The sequence below is a fragment of the Harpia harpyja genome, chromosome 17 (genome assembly GCF_026419915.1).
Source record: "Harpia harpyja isolate bHarHar1 chromosome 17, bHarHar1 primary haplotype, whole genome shotgun sequence".
Lineage (NCBI taxonomy): Eukaryota > Metazoa > Chordata > Aves > Accipitriformes > Accipitridae > Harpia > Harpia harpyja.
The window spans coordinates 28,238,071-28,259,123 of NC_068956.1; the positions used below are offsets into that span (position 1 = coordinate 28,238,071).

The 21,053-nt window shown below is 36.2% G+C and overlaps 1 protein-coding gene across 6 annotated transcripts in view; it reads left to right on the forward strand.

Annotated features, from left to right (window-relative positions):
* NBEA (neurobeachin) overlaps positions 1–21,053 on the forward strand; it is a 511,508-nt gene that overhangs the window by 200,056 nt on the left and 290,399 nt on the right. For 5 of the 6 annotated variants that reach the window (XM_052812195.1, XM_052812200.1, XM_052812194.1 and 2 more), the window contains 3 exons: positions 3,790–4,228; positions 15,753–15,907; positions 20,038–20,164. In XM_052812195.1, coding sequence (XP_052668155.1) covers positions 3,790–4,228; positions 15,753–15,907; positions 20,038–20,164 — 721 coding nt within the window. The remainder of the gene's footprint in view (positions 1–3,789; positions 4,229–15,752; positions 15,908–20,037; positions 20,165–21,053) is intronic. The other variant, XM_052812196.1, reaches the window with a different exon arrangement.

Sequence of the window (21,053 nt, forward strand, 5' to 3'; positions counted from 1 at the left end):
TGGGTTTTGTGACCCATGCTAAGGAGTTTATAATTTGCCTAAAATAATAATGCTGATCCAGAAGGTCTTATAATACATCTTTTCAGACATATTTATCTGAATTTCACAAATACTAATTTGCTAGTAGTCCTATTTGAGAGGCAGTTATTAAGCAGCATTATCTGCTCTGAGTTTATTTTCCTTTGATTTACAAAAAGTAAATCGGACCTTTTAAACCCTTACTCATTTAGCTTGCTTGATGTTTTAAAAATGAGAGTTAATGCATTGGATTTACGTAGTTTTTAGAGATAGTTATTCATAGTGCTAAATCAGACTAAGCTTAACTGACTTAGTGCAGCGTATTCGTATTAGGTACTGGAGGAACAGTAAGAAAAGTAAAGATACAAGTCTGGCTTCTGTGGAAATCAAGTAGCCATACACTTACCTGTATGTAGAATAACTTCTCTTGATACTTTTTTCCTAAATAATTTTTATTAGTGTTATGTATTGTATAGTATATCATATCTGAATTCTATATCCACAAATTTAATTTTCCATCCATTTTTAGCTTCAAATGGTGCAATCCTCTAGGCATTTTATTCTCCTTTGGGAACAAAGGTTTACAAGGCACCTGCTGAGTAATTAAGTACATCTCAAAATTAGTTCTGTTTTTTGAACTTGCTACTCTGACTATAAAGGTATTTCAGAATCTTAATTCCATATTGATGGCTGTCACTTCCCAAACTAAATTTATTCCTGGTGAGTTTGCACTGTTTTTCTCATGCCAACTCTTCCATTTAGCTTAAATCCTTTTGGGGAGTTTGCATCCTGAAAATACATGTATGATAGCTGCTGTATACCCTCTCAGTATTAGTTTGGCCAGACTATGGCAGCCAAACTGTTCTTCTGCAACAGTAGATCACTGTGGATCTCCATAGTGGCACTTCCATCTTTCTCAAACATAACAGCGTACACAGTATTCCATAATGAACCCTATCAAAGCCTTCTCTAATGCCATTAATACTTATTTGTTGCAGGAGCTACTTCTTCAGAAAAGTTGGGAATCACATTTGCTTTTTCCATGGCAGTGTTGTATTGGTAACTGAATAGTTACCCAGTGACTGATGTATCCAGGTCCTTCTCTTCAGTCATTTCCAGTTGATGAATTCCAGTTATAATGGGAATCTCCGTGTTAGTCACTGGATGCATAGCTTTTCACTATTAAATGTAATTTGCAGTTCTGTCATAATGCCTTCTTACAATCATCCTTCTGTGGCCATCAATTGTACCTTGTAACTTTGTCATCAGCAAATTTCACCAGAATGTTTTTACTTTTTCACCTGAAATCTTTATTAAAATTTTAAACTAGATAACTCCGGTGGTAGTTTATCTCAGTCTGGTGTTTTTTCTTTTAAAACTATTTGATGGCTCCTTCTTAACCAGTTTCTTTTCCCACATTCTCTTAATGTCCAGGTTCTCCTGACTAAATTACTATCTGTTGTAACAACCCCAGCTTTACTGAATTTTACTACATTGGCCCTTACTTTCTTTGAGCAACAGATATTTAAAAAGCTCTTTTAGGAAAGCCATTTTGTAATTGTTCTTGTTCCATTCCATTACTATTCTTTTCTCCAAAATACATCCTGAAATCTTGCTTACTGTTGAAGGCTTGTAGTTGTCCTGATCATCTTTTGCCCTTTCTTAAAAAGAGAAACCATGTGTGGTTTTCTCCAGTCATATGTTGCTATCTCTGCTTACCTGTTTGGCAAAAGTACTTGCTACTAGACCAGTAATTTCATAGACTGTTTCTTTCAAAATTGGCTTGGAGTCAGCTCATTCCCATGATTTTAATACATTAAAATCTTTCTTCTGGTTTAGTTAGGGTATTTGAATTTCCACAACTGCATTTCTACTAACTTTCCTGTCTTTGGTTTTCCATTCAGCGTTGTTCACCTTAACGAAAATGGAGGTTAGGTGTGCTAAAACTTCACCATGTAGTGGACCATCTTCTTTTTTCAGTGCCCTTTTTTCATTTACATAATAGTGGAGCCTTATGCTATTTTACTTACCATACATTACAAGGGCAACTATGTGCTTGACTGGCAGTCCGGTCCTACTCTTCCCTTCAGTTGAAAAGTGTTGTCTTTGTATGGATGAAGTTTAAAGAGACAAACAAGCAGAAAATTCATTAGGATCATTCTGCGGATCAGATGTCCTTCTGTGCCGAATATAGGCAGTACTAAGTAGATACGGATTTTTTTACTTCCTGACCCAGCAGATGCTAAGTGCATTTTATGCAGCTCATAAATCCAGTTTCTACTTCCTGCTCCACAAAGCAGGGCTCATATCTATTTGATAAGATGTGTTCAAGGCACTTAGGAGAAAGAGAAAAAGGAAGTGGCTTAGCGTTTATGGCTGTTAAAAGAAGAAAACAATGCTCCTTATAATGGGTTATTCTGCTTTGTATTTTTAAAAGCTTCTTCTGTTCTGCCGATACCTGTTTGTTAATATTTGTACACATGAAGAGGTTTACACTACCATTAGTTCAAACACATGAATAATCTCACATAGAATTTTTTTATGTGCACATGCATACACACACACTTATGCCCATGTGGTAAATATGTAGATATTTTACACCTGACTGTATTAAACAATTGGTAATAAGTTATGTGATTGTTATTAAAGTTACATTGCTGAAGCAGATTTTGTTTGGAATAGTCAGAAGGGCTGAGCTTCATCTAAGTATGTTGTAAAATATTTCCCATGATATCTAAACTGCTATATCAGAACCATCAAAACCCCCACCCCAAACCTGTTCCTATTTCATAGGCCAGCTAAATTTTATAATCAAGACAAATGATCCAATGAAAAGAAATTTAAAAATCAGTTTGAGTGCAAGCTTTCGTCATTAAAAATAGCCACAGTCTGTTGCTCTCAAAAAATGTAACCAAAAAGATGAATATGGAAGTTATTCACAACTCTAGCTAACTTTCCACTAAGCATAGTAAATTACTCATATATAATGAAGTTGTTTGTCTGTTTCACTGAGGTAATTAATAGAGGTACGCTTTTCTCGGTTACAAGATGTTGTACAGCCCGTTTCAATCTGGAAATGTTCCAAACTTGACAGATTTCACTTGCCCGTCTCCATAAAGCTGTGTTTATTTTGTTCTTAACGTTTGCTTGAAAGAATTACAGAATTTTAACTTTCGTGGGGAAGGGGTAAAGAATCAACAATAACACTTCTTTTTTTAATTTGTATAAATAAATTTGTATTCGATGTAATGATATGTGTGTGAAAATGTGTATAATACACATTTCAAACAAAAGACAAAGCAAACAGAAGGTCTGGCAGTTTTCTTTTGAATGCAAGCTTAATATTTGCTGACACTATTAAAAAGACTAGATTTTATAGTAATCCTAAAGCATAAGTGATGATTGCATTTTTCTCTTCCAGTAGTCTCAGAGATCATACAGATACGCAGTCGATAGGTTATAATTTTTAATGTTGTTTTTGCTGGCAGTATTTGGCTATTTGATTACTGTTTGAGTAGTGGGCTGTAATTTCTAAATGTCACTGAGCTTTCATAATGCAACTTTGGGCTCCCTCTTCCAAGCCTTTATATATGCCAAACAGCTGTTGAAAGCAAAATGTTCTGTATGTAAAATGAGTTTTCAAGGTTTAAACTACTAAGATTTGAGGGCTTTCTAACACATTTCTGTCTCGTAAAACCTTATGATCATATTTTTAGGAAAAATAATCAAACTAAGTTATAAATATTGTTCATAATCTATATTTCACTGCAGAGACACCAACTGTATTTCCAGAAAACATCAAAGATAAAGAAACACCGACACCAGTTGAAGATATTCAGCTGGAAAGCTCTATTCCTCATACAGATTCTGGAATTGGAGATGAACAGATGCCCAATATTTTGAATGGGACAGACTTGGAGACCAGCACAGGCCCTGATGCTATGAGTGAGCTGTTGTCTACTTTGTCTTCGGAAGTGAAGAAATCTCAGGAGAGCTTAACGGAAAGCCCCAGTGAAATCCTGAAACCTGCATCATCGATATCCAGTATCAGCCAAAGTAAAGGCATCAATGTCAAGGAAATACTGAAAAGTCTTGTGGCAGCCCCCGTTGAAATTGCAGAATGTGGTCCGGATCCGATCCCTTACCCAGATCCTGCACTGAAGAGAGAAGCTCAGGCTATTCTTCCCATGCAGTTTCACTCATTTGACAGGTATATGGCTGGATTCATTATTTTATATTGATGTAATTCAGAAGTTTGAAGGATTTTTTTTTTTTTAAACGTGGTAATTCTTCTATTGGTTTGTATTAGACTATGTTAAAAACCAGCTGCATTACTTCTCCTTTTCTGTGTTACCAAAACGGACCGTATAGTATAGATAAAAGTAATTCACCTTGTTTTTCTCTGTCAGCAGTGAATAAAACTCTACGAGGTACTTGGAAAAGAAGCCTGTTGTAAAGAAATATTTTTGCAATAAAATCTTTTTTCCTTTAAAACAGCATTTCAGTGAGGAGGAGGGGTAATATCTGCTGATATAGAACAGACTGTGCAGAAATTCAGTCGAATATTCTTTCAAAGGCTTAAATCTTAATTGGATCCATCATTGCACTGTTTTCTGGTACTGAAATGCCTCAACCATGGCAAATTGTTTGCATGGCCGTGGTGGAAACCAGTTTCCTTTTAGGTCTTTAAGCAGCAAATATGCTCAAAAGTTAGCATTTAAAAATAAACTGCTGAACATTTCCACAGAGAGTCCTTTGTTTCTCTTTTTAGGTTGTAGTTTCCCAGCTTCTAGTGAGTATACTTTTCTTTAAATGTCCAGTTCATCTCAGTTATCCTGAATGTAGAAGTTGTGATAAGATGTGCAAATGACAACATCCTTCCACAAGAAGGGTAACTTGATCCATTGTGGGTTCAGTCTTAACCTGGGCAAAGAGCTAACTCTTACAAGTGTTGATGTGGTTACGTTTTCCAGTATGACAAGATCCCTGCAGTTTCTTCATAAAAATGTTTTAAAAAAGTAAAAAATGGAATCCAGACTTAGCTCAAAGATATGTTAAAACATGTCTTAAAATTTTAAGCAAAGTTGTGGAAATATATTAGCTTATCATGCAGGTACAAGAATTAAAATTCTGGAGGAAATAAAAATAAAACAGAGACTGTGTTGTGATTTATGAGAAAAATCCATCTGCATTTACAGAAAACCTGCAAAAATGTCATTAAAGTCTTAAGAAAAACAATATGCAATCAATGTTTTCAGTGTAATGTAAAGTGCAAGAAGATACATGAGAATTTTAGAATAAAAGTGAAGAAGCACTTTTTCGTTATGAATTCCATAGACAAGCTGATGCCTTTTTGTCTGTGTGTGTATATATGTATATAGGTACTGAGGCTGCTTTTCTGAAATAATTAAATAAACAATCAGATAGCATCTGTTGTAACAAAGAAGATTGGATCAAGATAGGAAAAGTGAAATGTGCTTTACAAGCAACAAATATATCCCTTTCTAACAATATTTTAGGTCTTAAGGCCATTCCAGAGAAAACTCACTGAGCAACTATTTCTTTAAAAGGATTTTTTTTTTGTTTACCAGTCTGAATGTTTTGATTTCAGAGTGTTTTCAATGTGAAGTGAAAAATATTTTTTTTTCTATACAGTTAGGAATTTTTCCTTATCCTCTGAGGAACCATGATACTCCAGAATGCATTTTTGTACATCAAGCAGTACAAAAATTTGTGCTGCGTGTGGATTTAACAGCACCTAACTGTAACCACCAAAAGGTTACTTTAGTTGAACCTTTTCAGCTAAATCTCTCCCTGGGTCAGTTAAGAAAAATACTTGATTCGGAGGGTTGTTGTTAATTCACAAAATGCTACACACCTAAATTAAAATGGAGTGTATCACCTCATAAGATGTCTTTGTCATCGTTAGAGGGAACTTAACATCAATATGATTGAAGAGACGAGTTTCAGTCTACATTTCTAAATTATAGCTTTATAAGAAAGTATTAAAAACTCTAAAGGGCTGCGGTAGGTTGGCCATAACCTGTATTTAGTGTGAGCACCTCCATCAGATTCTTCTTGCGACAACGTGACTGCTTGTACATTTTGAACATCATTAGTAGTAGTTGCTAAACAGAATTATGGAATTATTTGGGAGGTGTTTCAGATTTAGATTTTGATAGGCCTTTCATACTTAACAAGTTCACTTAGGAGCAAGAGGGTTTAGCGGTTTGGTTTTTCCCTATCCTGTTTACCCTGCTGACCAAGTTGTGATTCCATGATTTCCCGTACAAAGTGTACAGCTGTGTTTGTATCTTGGTAGACTATGTTGTACCATGTCGGCCCTTGGTATTGTTTACTTCTTCAGCAAAAAAAGCAGTAGTGGTTGAAGTTTAGGCAAAGGAAGACCCATTTACATCAATTTTGTTGGGATATTTTGTTTCTTTTAAACAGACGGTCCTGCTATCTGATTTTGGTGAGCGAGGTAGATCGTGCTTTTTAGTATAACCAACAACTATGAAGAGAAAATTGGCAGGTTCAGGGAGGTCCCAGCAGATCAGGAAGTGTTAAATTCTTTCCTCCAACTAAATGGATGCTATTGAACTGTGGGCATCTTGATAAAAATGCTGATGTTCTTAGCCCACAGGATCTCAGCTGGCTGGTTGCACCTCATGGCTGCATTACTGAACGATGACCACTCCTCAGGCAAATATTTTTCTGTGCAGTTTGCTCATATTTTCAAAGTATTTGCTTGACCACCGTGGCAATCTCTGGAGGCAAAAGATGGGTGGTGGTGTCATTTTTCTTTTTCAAATTACAAAGGAGGAGCAGATTGAGATCCTGACCCTATAACTTTTCATGGGAGTGAAACAAAGGTTAGGGGGGGAAAACAAAGGTTGGGGGGGAAACCTTGAATAGTATATTGAAATAATATTAGAATTAATTAAAATATTAATTGAGAAAGCAACATGAAATTTAGCTTGTGGCAGTTTATGAACATTTCGTGTTGCTTATATCCCAATTATCGTTGAAAAACTGAAAAAAATTACAGTGTGATTGTTTTTCCATACTTGCTCACGTAAATATAATGGTGTTTACTGATATAAAACAACAATTACATAATATACACTTTTTAAAAGCTAACACTATGCCTGTGGACCATTTTTTTGTAGGATCTGCTGCTGCTGTAGTTTATGCAGGTTTTGGTACTTCGCTGACCAGTGTGGCTATTGGTCATGTTTATTGTCTCTGGGAAGAATCACGAGCAATGGAGTGTATTGTTTTGTCAGGTTTTATTTGTTTCAGTTTTTATAAAATATACACAGTGATTCCATATTTATAAGCAAATCGAGGTTAGAGAAATGTATTTTTCACTTTACTTGAAAGATATTCTTAGACCTTTTGAGGCTAGACTTTTTTTATTTTATTTTTGCATTTGGATGGCTGAGTGCCTTGTAAAAGAAGAGTTCAGGTAATAAGTAATTAGTGGAAAAATAACAGTATCTTTGTTGTTTTAAAGATATTTCTTTAACTATAATCACTGATCTTACATGCAGGTAAACGCCATATGAAGCAAACTCCTGTAAATAGAATTGAAGTTAAGAATTCTGTTTTATCATTTAATATGAGGTGTTTTGCTCTGCATGTTCTTTTAATTGTACATTGCCAATATGTTCATAAGAGTGATTGTGCAATAGGCTCCAGTTTATACTTCTGTAGAATTTGTGCAGTCATAAAGGAAATACAAAAGCAGAAAATGTGTCCGACGTTTTATCAAATAGGACTTGCGTGTAGTTAATGTATGCAGCAGTTCAAGTACTATCGAATGTAAATGATGAGGTGATATTGATGAAAGGAGGGGATTGAGGTCTCGGGGGGCGCTGATGACGGATTGAACAGAAGCGGCCTTGCACCGCACGTAACTCAAGTCTGTCGTCTTCAGCGCTCAAAGCCGTAATGGGAGGTGGCAGTCTGAAATGAGTTGCCACGGCAAAGAGTATTATTTTTGAAATGCTTTCACACAAATCACCAGGCCCCGCATACAACTTAGTTTCATGCTTTAATGTCATCAGGAGGCACAAATTGGTGTGTCTAATTGTTTGCCACCTGCCAGCAAAATGAGCTGCCAGCCAGCCAGACGGGTTTGATTGTCTGTCAGCCCTTCAATAGATTGAGAGTGACAACATCAAAAATTTCACTTCAAACTCTGAAGCTTTGAGCAGCTTTTCAGAGACCTCTTCCCCACAAGTGCTTCTGGACAACTGCATTTTTCAATTAGTTTTCAATATATTGCTGCCTTCTGCCTCATCTGTCTTAAGGTAGCTGTAATTACATTATGAGCTATGTAAACAGATTTCTGGGACACTGGAGCCTGGATCCTCAAAGTTATGACATGTCTTTTAACGTCAGACTGAATTCCTTGAAAATGGCATCCAGGATGACATTTTTAGAAGCAAACACAAAGGGTTATTTCACCTAGATTTGCAACTAATAGAGCATAACTCGCCAATAATTCCTTTTTGTCTTCTCATCTTTTGTCTGACAAAAATCAGTCCCCATTATTGATTTTTAGGGTTTGGGGATTTCTTGTTTCTGGTTTTTTGTCAATTTACATTTGTCCCACTGGACCGTTAACATTTGTGAATTTATTTGTGATTCTACCCAGTACTGCATTCTGAAGCTTATGTTTGTTCCGCTCTACTTTTTTCTAGTAGGGGGTTTTTAGAGGGGTCCTATTATTGAAATCGAGACATGGTTTTGTGCCTCATTATTTTTCAAAGTGAGGTAATTTACATATATTTTCTGTACTTAGCAGAATTATTTCAATAGGAAGCATGCTTGCACAAGCAGAAAATCTTGAGTTCCTGGAAATGAGAAGATCAGTTATTTTTGCTGCTATTAAATACCTTATTCCCTTTTAATCCATTATCACTTCATAAAGTGGAATACTATGGGTTTGCATAGTTCACATGCTCAGTGAAATCTTTACAAGCATACACTGAAATATTTTGAAGGACACACTTTTGAAGTATTTTAGTCTTGGTTTGGGGGTTTTTTTTCCCCCTTAGAAGGTTCTTGGGGCCAGTTTTAAAGGTATTTATATGCTAGAAAAGCTGGACATCTTGTGAAATCTGTGTGTTTTACTGGAATAAACTTTTTTTTTTATACTGACTGACAGAATGGGAAAAAGACAAGAACTGTGAGAGAAGATGCACTGAAGGTTCAAATAGAGAGGTTCAATATTTATCTGTTGTATTATTGCCCACCTTTGGGAGATCATTGATATGCACTGGTCTACACAGTCATTTAAATAAAATAGCTAAATGAGGAGGTTATATTCCTGTTAGAGTCATTAGATTCTCCAAAAGATGATCGCTTGAAAATAGATTTGATGTTCCTGAAAACTTAATAAAAAAGAGTTATGAATAAATATGTTTTAGTCCTCTCCCAACAGAAAAGATTACTTTCTAAAGTTCATAATGAAAAATAATTGGAGAAAACAGAGCACCTCCCATGAATCAAGAAGGGACCATTACAGGTGCTGTCTGTACTTAGTCATTGCATTCCCCATTACTTTGGGTATCACAGTAGTTTGTGAACGAAAAATCTAATCAGTAGTGTGGGAATGAAGTCACTCATCTGGGGTTCCAGTTGACTCTCAATAATTTTTCGTATCTTTGTGCAGTGGAGATTGTGGTCCAAAGGAAAGACTTGAGAGCTCCTCTCTCTAGAATCTTTCCTAAGGTGGCAGTTAAAATACGCTCCGGAGAATGGGAGGTATGGTTTCAGATCCCGTTAGACAGAGAAAGGAGCTGGAGTTGCATTCTCTGTGTTCCTAGAGAGTGTCTTAGCCACTCATTTACTAAATAAAATGGGGGACGAGGTGGAAGCACACCTCAGCTGTTTGTTTAGAATAAATTCATCCTGAATTTATTAATAGGCTCAAGTCAGACCCAATTTTGGTTATTAACCCTCTTTTTTTTTCATCAAGCTGTAATCCTATTGCCCTTGTCCATCATTTAGCAGTCTCTACACAGGTAGCTCTTTCAAAACTCTTCTTATAACCTGTGTGATGTGTGTCTTTTCGTATTCATATGCATGGAGCTGTGGGTATATCTCAGCTGAAGTTTTATGTATGTTTTATCAGGAGAAACCAGCATCTCTCTACTCTCTGATTCACTGGCTATACAGATGAAAATTGTACTGAATTTTTGTCTTGCTTTTTTTTACCCCAACAGGCCTCTGTAAAATCACTATTAAAGCTGTATTGACTTTTACAGGACTGCTGCTTTTTAGCTCTTGCTTTTTTGGATTTTTTTGCATCGTATGTACAAGGTTAGGTTCCTCGCCCATCCCCGGTCTATACCTCATACTGATTGTTTCTTTATGGTTTTTTTTTCTTTATTCAATGATGTTTCTGGCATTTAATACATGGCATTTTCACTTATATTCTACTCACATTCTTCAAACTTATTAAATTTCCAGTATTTCCAATTTCTCTGTTCAGCCAAGACCATTCATCATTCTTGATAGTTAGCTTTTTAATCTCTTACAGTTTTTCCTTGTTTCTTGTCAATATTTTAGATCATTTTAGATGCTTCAGCTAATTTATCCTGAATGCAAAGGAGGTACTAGTGGCTGGGAATTTCACTGGGGATAAATACTCACTCTTCTGCTTGATCTGAGAGTGAAGATCAATGATCTTCATGTCCTCGTCCTAAAACCACACCTGAGATGATTCTCTTTCTTCTATTTAGAAACAAACAGTTTATGTTTAGTAGATTAGGATCATTTTATGTACTTTAAGATTTGGGTATTTTGATGAATGTATGGTATCAAATGACTGAAAGAATCCATAATAACTGGACATTCAGCACTACGGTTTCATTTGCATAAGCCTCAAAGATTATGTCCTTCTGTGAGCCTTCCATATCTCTTCAGTATACCTCACATTTTTTTAATCCAGTTTTACTTCTCTGTGGCTGTTGATTCTGAGTTACATCTTTCCTCCTGGATTTCACATGAATCTTATCTTAATGCGGTCAGCCTAACAGAAGGTTGTCTAAAGTAGGATTCAAAATGTGTCGTTAGTACATACTAACAATCACTTGTTACAGACTGAAATCACAACCTGGGGCTGAAATCAGAAAGAACAGTGGGTAATCAGCAATATACATGTTTCATAAAGGACAGGACACTTCCATAGGTATGGAGAGTATGAACAACTTTCAGGCAATACTAAGCTTTCTTTTCAGAGATTAATCTGACTGTAGGAACAAAATAGCATGTAATAATTGTCCCCCGTTTTCTACTGTGATTTCTTCTGAAGCATCTGGCAGAAGTTGCTGTTTGACACAGAGTACTTCTGTGAAAAATTTGCCTGAAGTCTGTACTGCTTTTTGAAGAGCACTTCTTGAAAATCCTCATGCTTTCTGCTGCTGTGGGGGAGGAAAGGAGGAGCAAGAATATTAATTCAGCCTTAAGAGGTTTCACATATCCCAGAAGAGCGTAAAGTGATTCTAATTTAATTGCTGCTGCTCAGATAGGTAACACAAGACATCCAGGATTGGAGGCTTATCTCTGAGCTCTTGATTGACCAGAGTGATTAGGTTGGAAGGCCTTTAAATTTTAAAATGGAGAAGAGATACAGAATGTGGATCACAGAGAAAGAGAAAGAAACTATAGTGCTGCATAGCCTGATTTGTCTGTCACCAGCACTGGGCAGCTAAATTTTTAAGGAAAGTTAATTTGAGAAAGGATTTTTTTTTTTTTTTAATTTCCATTTTCTCTTTTTGCAGTTCAACACGTTGGTGGTATTATTTTCTGTCTAGTTATTTCATGCAAATTTCTTAAAACCCAGAAGAATCCTGTAGTCATTTGCTGAGATTATTTAATGAACCAGCAATGCACAAGTAGTATGCAGGTTGAACCAACAATGCTCATCTTGAGCATGATATGAATTACAATGACTTCAGGCTCAGGTTTACAATTTGAAAAGGACACTCGTAGAGTAACAGAACAGTGATTTGTAGTCACAATTCTTTTTAGAATTGTAAACCACTCTGTGAACAGAGAAACAAAATCAGTCACTACAGCCAATTACTACTGAGTTTTTTCTGACTAAATCATTGGGGATTGTTTGAGACTGTGATGATGTGATTCAGAAAGATGTGGACCAGCTTGGAACATTTAGGAAGTCTGAAATACATTGTATAAAACAAGGCCTAAAATGAAATGGTGGAAGTGTATATGACCTTTTCTTCTAGTCTGTAGATTTCTGTTCCTCCGTGAAAGAAACACCTGAATGCCTGGCAGATACATGTAAGGCATCTATCACATTAAATTCTTTCCTCCATTCACATGCTCAGGTAGATAGCTATACTTCTTTCATAAATCTGATTTGTTTTGATTTGCCTGTTTTCACCATATGTGCTGTTGGAGTGGTTTGATTGGTTAAAAGATGGGTTTTTTTACTTGAAAGCAGTCATCCTCTTTCACCTTTCTTGTTCTGCTGTTCCTCTGATTGTTTTGCGTATTCTTGACCGCTCTATTGTGTTGTACATAGATTTTCAGTCTCCTTCATCTGGATGTCATTCTGTGTTCGCTTGCTGTATTTTGTTTTATCAGTAGGATTGAGACATTTTGACGAGGTCATCGTGTATGACATGTCAGAAAGCTGCATTTTCTTTCAGTCTGGGCTGATAACGTCTCACTGATTTTGCCTATTCTTATGGTAGAGACGTTTCTCTCCATGTTTCTTGATAATTTGTAATTTAATAACACCTGACCTGTTGACCTCTCTTAATGTCCTGATTCAGACCTGCAGAAGAATGTCAACCATATGTAGAGCATTAGTATTTCTGGGATCGAGGCAGGATTGTCCTTTCTTGCTACGGGAGCTGATTTTCAGTCTAAAACTACACTCTTAAGAAAAGAGTCATTGCCTTTATAGGAGGCCACTACATTTGGGGGTTGGACTAGATGACCTTTAAAGGTCCCTTCCAACCCAAACTATTCTATGTTTCTATTACACCTGAGAAGTGAAGTTGACATATGTGGTCTTTGCTATGGAAAGTTAGGTGATCTTTTGGATACTCTGAATGACCACTGAGCTGTCTGAAGATAAGGAGGAAGGCCTTGAATTTAGCTGCTGCTTCTTTGGAAAAGGAAAATAGGAAATACTTTTGCAGCAATTGTATCAGTAATTTAGCAGATACCAATACCAGACCTTATAAGAGGGAAAAATTATTTTACTGAAATAAAACCCAAACCAAACCAGATCTCTCTCACTCCCTCTCTGTCTCACATTTGCAAACACTAGAATGGCCGTGTGTCTAAGGAGTCTGTCCAGCAGTCAGGCACCCGCCACGCTTGTGTCCACATGGAGTGACATGGAGAGCATGGGACACCAGCTGTCAAGTCTTCCTCACATCTCCTGGGTTCTTCATAGGCTGGCAACTATTTCCACATTTTGGATATGCCCTTTTTTACCTTTATGGAGCTGCCAACAGTCTCTCTGTCCTTCCCCAACTCTTTGAGTTATCACTGTTCACTGTTACTGTCTCCAAGGTCTGGTTATCTTGTGAAGCTACACACATGTCTGTGGTCTTGATGACCTGACAATCTATGTGCCATTAGCATAGGCCAGTCTAAGACACCTTTTCCTGCTGTGTCTTTCCCTCTTGTGACTCAGCACCCAAATATTCCCATTCATTCTTCATTCACACCAATCTTAGCCTTTCTGTTGCAGTTCTTTACAAAGATTGTAGGTAATGATAGTAGTTTCCTTATGAAATTAATATAATCGGGATATACTCCCACTTAAGATACAAACCTAATTTCTTCTTGTGTTTCTATGGCAGTACGGGGACTCTGCTCTTGAGTACTCGTTCAGTATTCCTGAGCAACCAGAACTCAAGTATTTGATTGAAGAATTAATTGAGATAGAGATCTTTGTGTGTGTATAGGAGCTAATTTTAGGAAATTTCATGGTGTTATGGAGCAGGTTAATCTAACCCATGTAGACCCGGCTTTATTCACCTGTAGCAGCTGCTATGTAAACACTTCATATCAGCAATGATTGTAAGAGATTATTAACTACAGACAAAAGCAATTATTTTAGGGTCACGTATCTTAATCAATAGCTTGCATTGTGCAAACTCATCTTCTCCTAATGTAAATGGAGGGAGGCAGAAAACCATCAATATGTCTAGAATTACCTTTCTAATAGTACATTCTTCAGGGTAGTGGTAAAACTGTTGTTCAGAGACACCATCTGGCACTGTTACCCCTCTAAAAAGAGTGAGAAAAAAATTGCTTATGGATCGGGTTTTGCACTGTCATCATATAAGAGGAGATCACAAAAAATAACAATTGTATATAATTCTCACAATGGCATCATCAATACAATTTGCATCACCAGTCTTTAAAATCCAGGGAGACTGAGAATTTAGACTTACATGAACAAACTACATGACTGTAGAAAATTGTTCTGCACCTTTTGATCCTTCATGTGCCATCATACTTACGCAGAAGTGTAATAAAATAATTACCAAAGGAACTTCTAGAGCAAAATGTGGCCTTATTACTCTAAATAGTTGCATTTTCTTGCTCTTTTATCTGATCACAATGGTTAATTTTAAAGAGAAGTGTATCTGCTTAACCAGAAAACGTGCAGATGATGATGAAAATATATTTTTTAACATTTACAAATATGATTTCTTTCAGGTTTGTTTGTCACTTAGGTTTTCTACTGAAATAGACTTTTTAGGAGCAGTTTTTTTCTAGATAAATGGAAAAATTAAATGGAAAAAAGTGAACATAGTTGTGTGCACTATGACAGCTGTCCATTGTTGAAAAAATATTAATTAAATGTCTCTAATATTTTCCTTCTTCTTCCCTTTTAACATGTAGAGTAAGTCTTTTAGTTTTGAGATTTGACAAAAAAGAGAGTGGTTTAAGATTATGTGAGAATGTGTTTGTTTGAATGCAATGTTGTTTATAGATATCTGATGTTATGTCAGATTTTTTGTATGAAAGCCCTGGTCTCTTTTTAAAAGCTTCAAATTCTCACAGCTGCTTTTTAAACCTTATCTTTAAATGAACATTATATCAATACTCTGAAAGCAAATGTTTACTGCATTGCATTTTAGGTGTTCAATTTCCATCATGTGCTGTTGATTTAAATAAGTATGAGTTTTCCAGAAGGCTGAGTGCAAAATTACGTTTGTTAGTCAACTGTATTTGCAAGACCAGTATGTGCATGGTACTGAAGAATCAGCTACCGTATTCAAATGTTCAGCTGACTGGCAAAAAAATTGTCATCTTAGATAACTTCAGTAAGATCAACAAATTAACATACTCATTAAGACGGCATGCATATAAACTGTTAGTACGCTGGCATCGTTTCCAACACTTCACATTTTCTTTGCAAAACTAGAACACAGGTAACAGAAGTGTTCACAACATATCAATGAAATGGTGGGGTCTTTCCATTTCGTGGGCACTGAAGGACAAACTAAGTTTCTCAGAATGGCGTGAAGCTGCAGACAAAGGATAGGAGTATGGGTTACCGTTAATGTAGTCTTACCCTATTTCAGCAAGATTAAGAAAATTGATGTTATTACGTGTTCCTCAGCAACGGCGTCATAACACAGCATAATCCCATCATAAACAAAACCTGTGGCTGACTCCCTTGTGCACTTTTAGTAATCTGCCATTTCTTTTTTCCACAGGAGTGTGGTTGTACCAGTAAAGAAACCCCCTCCAGGTAGTCTGGCTGTAACCACAGTTGGAGCTGCCACAGCTGGGAGTGGACTGCCACCGGGTAGTACACCTAATATATTTGCTGCAACAGGAGCTACACCAAAAAGTATGATTAATACAACAGGTATTGTCCTTAAATATTTTTGTGACCCTCATTTTTTTCTTGTTTGTTTTTTGTTTTGTTACTTTTAGTGGTGTTTTGTTTTTTAATCATCTTTTTTGTTACTGTTTTTGTACTTCTGAAATAAAAACCTGGAAAGATTAAATCTTGGCCTTTATTAAGAGCCAGCGTTTTCTCTTGGTGTATGTTTATAATCTTTGATAGTGCACATTGGACTTGCACAGCCTTAAGTGAGTAAATAGCCTTAATACTGTTTTATAAGCATAGTTTAGAATTGAAATGAGCTACCTTCTCCAGTGCTCTGCAGTAGAGGATGTGTATATGATATATACCAATTAATCCCTCCTTATGCATCAAAGAAAATAAAGACAACTAGCAACTTAAAAAATATATCATAGATTGTGGAGGGTTAATATTTTGGGTAATTACTATTTGTCAATGAAAATTATGCCATGATTTTTGGAAGGTTTTTCAGTAAGAAGCTACCTAATTTAGCTGTAGTCATGTCTTACCAGTAGTTGTTTATTGTGACCTACAGAAGGAGGACAAGACCTTCTTTTTTTAATTCTTTATAATAGTAATAATGGGATTGTCTGTCATGAGGGAGCCTGTTGACCATGGAGGCTGTGGTTTCCACTCAGAAATGAATCCTTACTGAGAGCAACTGATGTTTACTTAAACTCCTTTGAAATGTCTGGCTATGGTCTGTTTTCTTTCTAAACTAAGCAAAAGCACTTGAGGGAAGAGCTCTCTTCAAGGATATCACAACTTCAGTCAAGGGTTGAGAAAGTGAAAATCTCCCTGGGATTGCAGAAAATGGAGGGGGAAGCTTTTGGCATCCTTCTGCTTCATGGAATAATATGAAGACACACTCATTTTTTTTTCTTTCCTTTTGCAGATTACCTTTAATACCTGGTAATAGAACTTTGGTTTTTCTAAGGATAAAAAAAATCTTAAAATCTAATTATCCTGAGGCAGATGGGAGGAATGAATGCTCTGAATAATGTTATCACTTCTGTGAACAGTTCCATTTGTGTAGCCACTTCTGTTAATCTTGAATGGATTTTCTTTTAGGTACTTTTATGTCATGCAAAAAATATCCTACATTGGAAAACTTGTTTTCCAAATGATACTGAATAGTGTAAGATTTTCAGTCTTCTCACTGATTAAAGATCTGAACTCTTTTGGCTGGAATGTAGTAGCTCTTCTTTGTAAGTAATTGCATTTAAAAATCAGTCATTTCCCCAATACTGTTCTTAGTAGAGGACAGTATTGCAGATACCATGGTACACTCACTGTGGATTAAAGGCTGCTTTTTTTTTTTTTTAGTAGATCTTATAGCATCTTTTTTTTTTTTTTAATGCAACTGTTTTTGTCTCCTAGTCTATGGATTAGCTTGATTAAAGGAAAAGTATTGATTCAATGGAATTTTAGCAAGTATCAGATTTAATTAGAACTATATGCATACTTTTATGCCTGAATTCATCTGAATGAGATTTATTGACAAATTCTCTTAAGAAATAGTTTGAAAAGTCCTTCCCCTCCAAACTTTTTTAAAGATTTGAATTTTATATCAACATTTTAGAAATGCTAAACACATTAATGACAGTAAAAAAAAGTAGTATCACATTGAAAACATGTAAATATCTGTTAGATTAAAATGCTTTTTTTGCAATTTTTCATTAAGCTATGCCTACGGTAGTTAAAACAGTGATCATGTATGTCAGTTTTTCAGATATATACATGCAGTATCCAGATACTTTCTGGTTTATATACTTGTAGTCTGTGAAATTATCTATGTTATTAATGATTTTGAAGTAGTGTATAGAATTTCATTGAACAGCACTTTTTTTTTTTTTCCCCCTGTGGTAAAAAAGAAACAGTATACAATTTTTTTAGAAACACTAGATGTCCCCCCAAACCTATTTACAGTTGTTTTTACAGTATGTCACAGATAGTCTAGAAATACAGTTTTATCTTTGAGATATATTCTGTGCTGGACTTGTGCGAAAGGTGTTCTTTTTTTCAGTTATTCATGGATTGCAGTCGTTGTTTACATTCCATCTGCCATCACTGTCGTAGTCAATGTCACTGTCATGATGTAATGAGATGTATGTTACTGTGCTTTGAATGTATCTTTTGGGAGATAGGTTTTCTTCCTTCATCTCTTTATGTAAGAAACTGGGTTTATAGGTTTTTAGATTGGATTTCTGTAACTCATATCCTGATTCTCACTTCTGTGTTAATCCAGTAGTTCTAGGTCTGTTTGACCTTCTCTTCTGGGAGCCTAGCTGGTTAAACAGCTTAGCAACTGCATTTTTAGACAACAACCTTAATGAAGAAAATTTGACTTTGGAAGGAAAAGGGAAGCAGCAATAAAAATATTTTTTACCTATGTATATATGACTATAAAATGTAGATAATATAAATATGCAAATAACATAAATTTGTAAATAATATACATATATAAATAATATAGATATATAAATTTTATAAATAATACAAATATGTGCGCATGCACACACACACACATATATGAAGCCTTAATCTTTTTTAAGCTACCCTATCGCTAGCTATGTTGCTGTGATTCCTAGGCTGGGAGAGATAGCCTACCTTATATTTTTGTGTTTCCTTCTCAGTGTGTCTGGGTACATTTACAATTTTTATTTAGTCCCAGTCAGAACCCGCAGCATAAGCCACAATCCACCCCCGACTCGCATTATTAAAACAGGAGACTAAATCAGTTCCTAGTCTAAATCCTGAACCTCACCAGCTACTCCAGTGTCAGCAAGCCCAGCAAATCCTGCTGCGTTTTGATACTGGTTTGAATGTAAGTTTTCTTAAATGAGCCTGTCAAAATTCTGATCTTTATCTTAATTCTTTTATCAGGAAATATTATTTAAAGGCAAAAACAAAAAAACCCAAAACACCCCTGCTGCCAGAGAATTTTTCACCATTATCAGCATTTGACCTCTACTTCACTGTCAACTGGCTGCTTAAGTAGTTAAGAAACGATAAATGCTTTGTAGAGCTTTGCAGAAAACTGAAAAATAATATATACCTGTGTAATGCAAAGGACAGTGATATATCAACTGCTAAAACTGACCAGCAAAAGGGAGTTACCGGTCACCATTTAGAAAAACTGGCAGAATAATGCCGTTGATCTCTAAACCGGGGTTCTCCACCCCTCGTCGCTGTCTTGGATAAAACTTGCCTGTCACCCTCATCGCTGGTAGCACTGCAGTCCCCTGGGCTTCCAACTCCGACTACGAGACCGTTCGTTGCTACCCCTCCTGCAGCGATGTGTTGCACGGGGAGAACAGGGAGGGCATTTATCACGGGGCTCGCCGCTCTGAGCCCTCGCTGGTTTGCTTCAGAGAGACTGAACTCGCCGTGCCGTTTCAGCAAACGTGATCGATTGGCATTTAGAGTCTAAGTTTAGCCCTTAGCTCTCACCCGGATCACATAAAGTATAAATGTATGCTCTGTCTGCATCTTTTCTCTGGGCAGCTGTTCACAACCCATTGAAATGATATCCCCACTGCCCTCCCTACTTTTAAGATCTAAAAATTCTCCTTGACTTGAGGAAAGAAACAGAAAAAGTAAAATTAGAGTCTTAATACTCCTCACACACTAGTTTCCACCCTACTTCCTGAAGGACTATACGTTTTCTATCTTCTCTGTCATTTTTTTGATTTGCATTTTATTTTCTGCCTGTAGTTGCAAATGGGCAGCCAAGAAGTGTGTGTGTGCATATATATATTTAAAAAAATAGTTGAAATTCTATTCTCCACTCAAGCTCATCTTAAGTATACCTTTATTTTAGAAAGATCTTGCTTTACAGGATGATGTAAAAATGTTTTCATCTTTGGAATATAATTTGGGAATAATGAAAATGAGGTAAGGATTTATTTTGCCTGATTTTCAATAGCTTTTAAAGCTTATTATTGTTGTACTAGCCAAATAAGGTATTAATTTATATGATAATCATATGGAATGGCTTTAATTGTTTTAGCATAAGTAGCATTATTTCCTTACTTAAACGTAGATGAATAAGACAAGGACTATATTAAAAGTCTCTAAAAGTTATGTTTCTTCAGACTGAATTAAGACCTGTATTTTTTGGGGGACAGGTGCAGTAGACTCAGGATCTTCTTCTTCCTCTTCGTCATCCAGCTTTGTGAATGGTGCTACCAGCAAAAATCTCCCAGCTGTCCAAACTGTTGCTCCAATGCCAGAGGATTCAGCTGAAAACATGAGGTACACAAGTTCTACCTTTTAAATGAATTATGATTTCTCCTCCCACAACAACTTCATACATACAAAATAGTATGAAAAGAAGAAAATACACAAATATATTTCAGCTCATTCAATATGCATTATTGTAGTTACTAATGTAGTACAATATGTATTTATATACTTTTTCGGTACTAAAAATGTATATACTAAAATAACACTCCACTGAAAAGTCTAACTTCTAAGAACTGTGCCAGATACTAAAACTTCATTAAAAGTAATTTTTTAGTTGACTGGCTTTTTACATTGCTCAGTAATGATAGTAAGAATTGGAACGCAGGCACAACTTGGCAATGGAGCACTAGCAAGTGGAAAGAGAGACACGACCTCTTCTGAGCAAACAAAAGCCCTATTTAAACTGGAGAGGATGACACCAGACTTGTACTCATGCAGCTGACTAAATGGTGCACCAGATCTGAGTTGGTGTTGCAAGAGAGACATGCCATGGGATAGCTAATAGCCCTCTTACGCTGACTGGCAGCCAGGAAAATGCCCTCTGAAATTCCTATTAAGTATCTTTCTATAATAGGTTACTATTTTGTAAAGGTGTTCAGTTCTGCCGCAACACGCTTCAAAGACAAATTTTTGACCTTTTCAAGGCGCACACATGTCTGCCCTAAACACCTGACACAGGTACACTAAGGAGTTGCCAAGTGTCCCTTAGCTGGCTGGCCACTTCGAGGTATGGTTTTAAGAAGATCGGGGTGGAGACAGCAACCAAGCTAGCTGTTCATGAGTTTGCAAGCTCATGAGCAAGAGAATTTCATTCCCTAATGAACTGGAAAGGAAAGAAACTTAAATCAAGGGCCCTAGGTAACCTGTAAAAAAAGTATTGGTGCTTCAGTGATTTAGC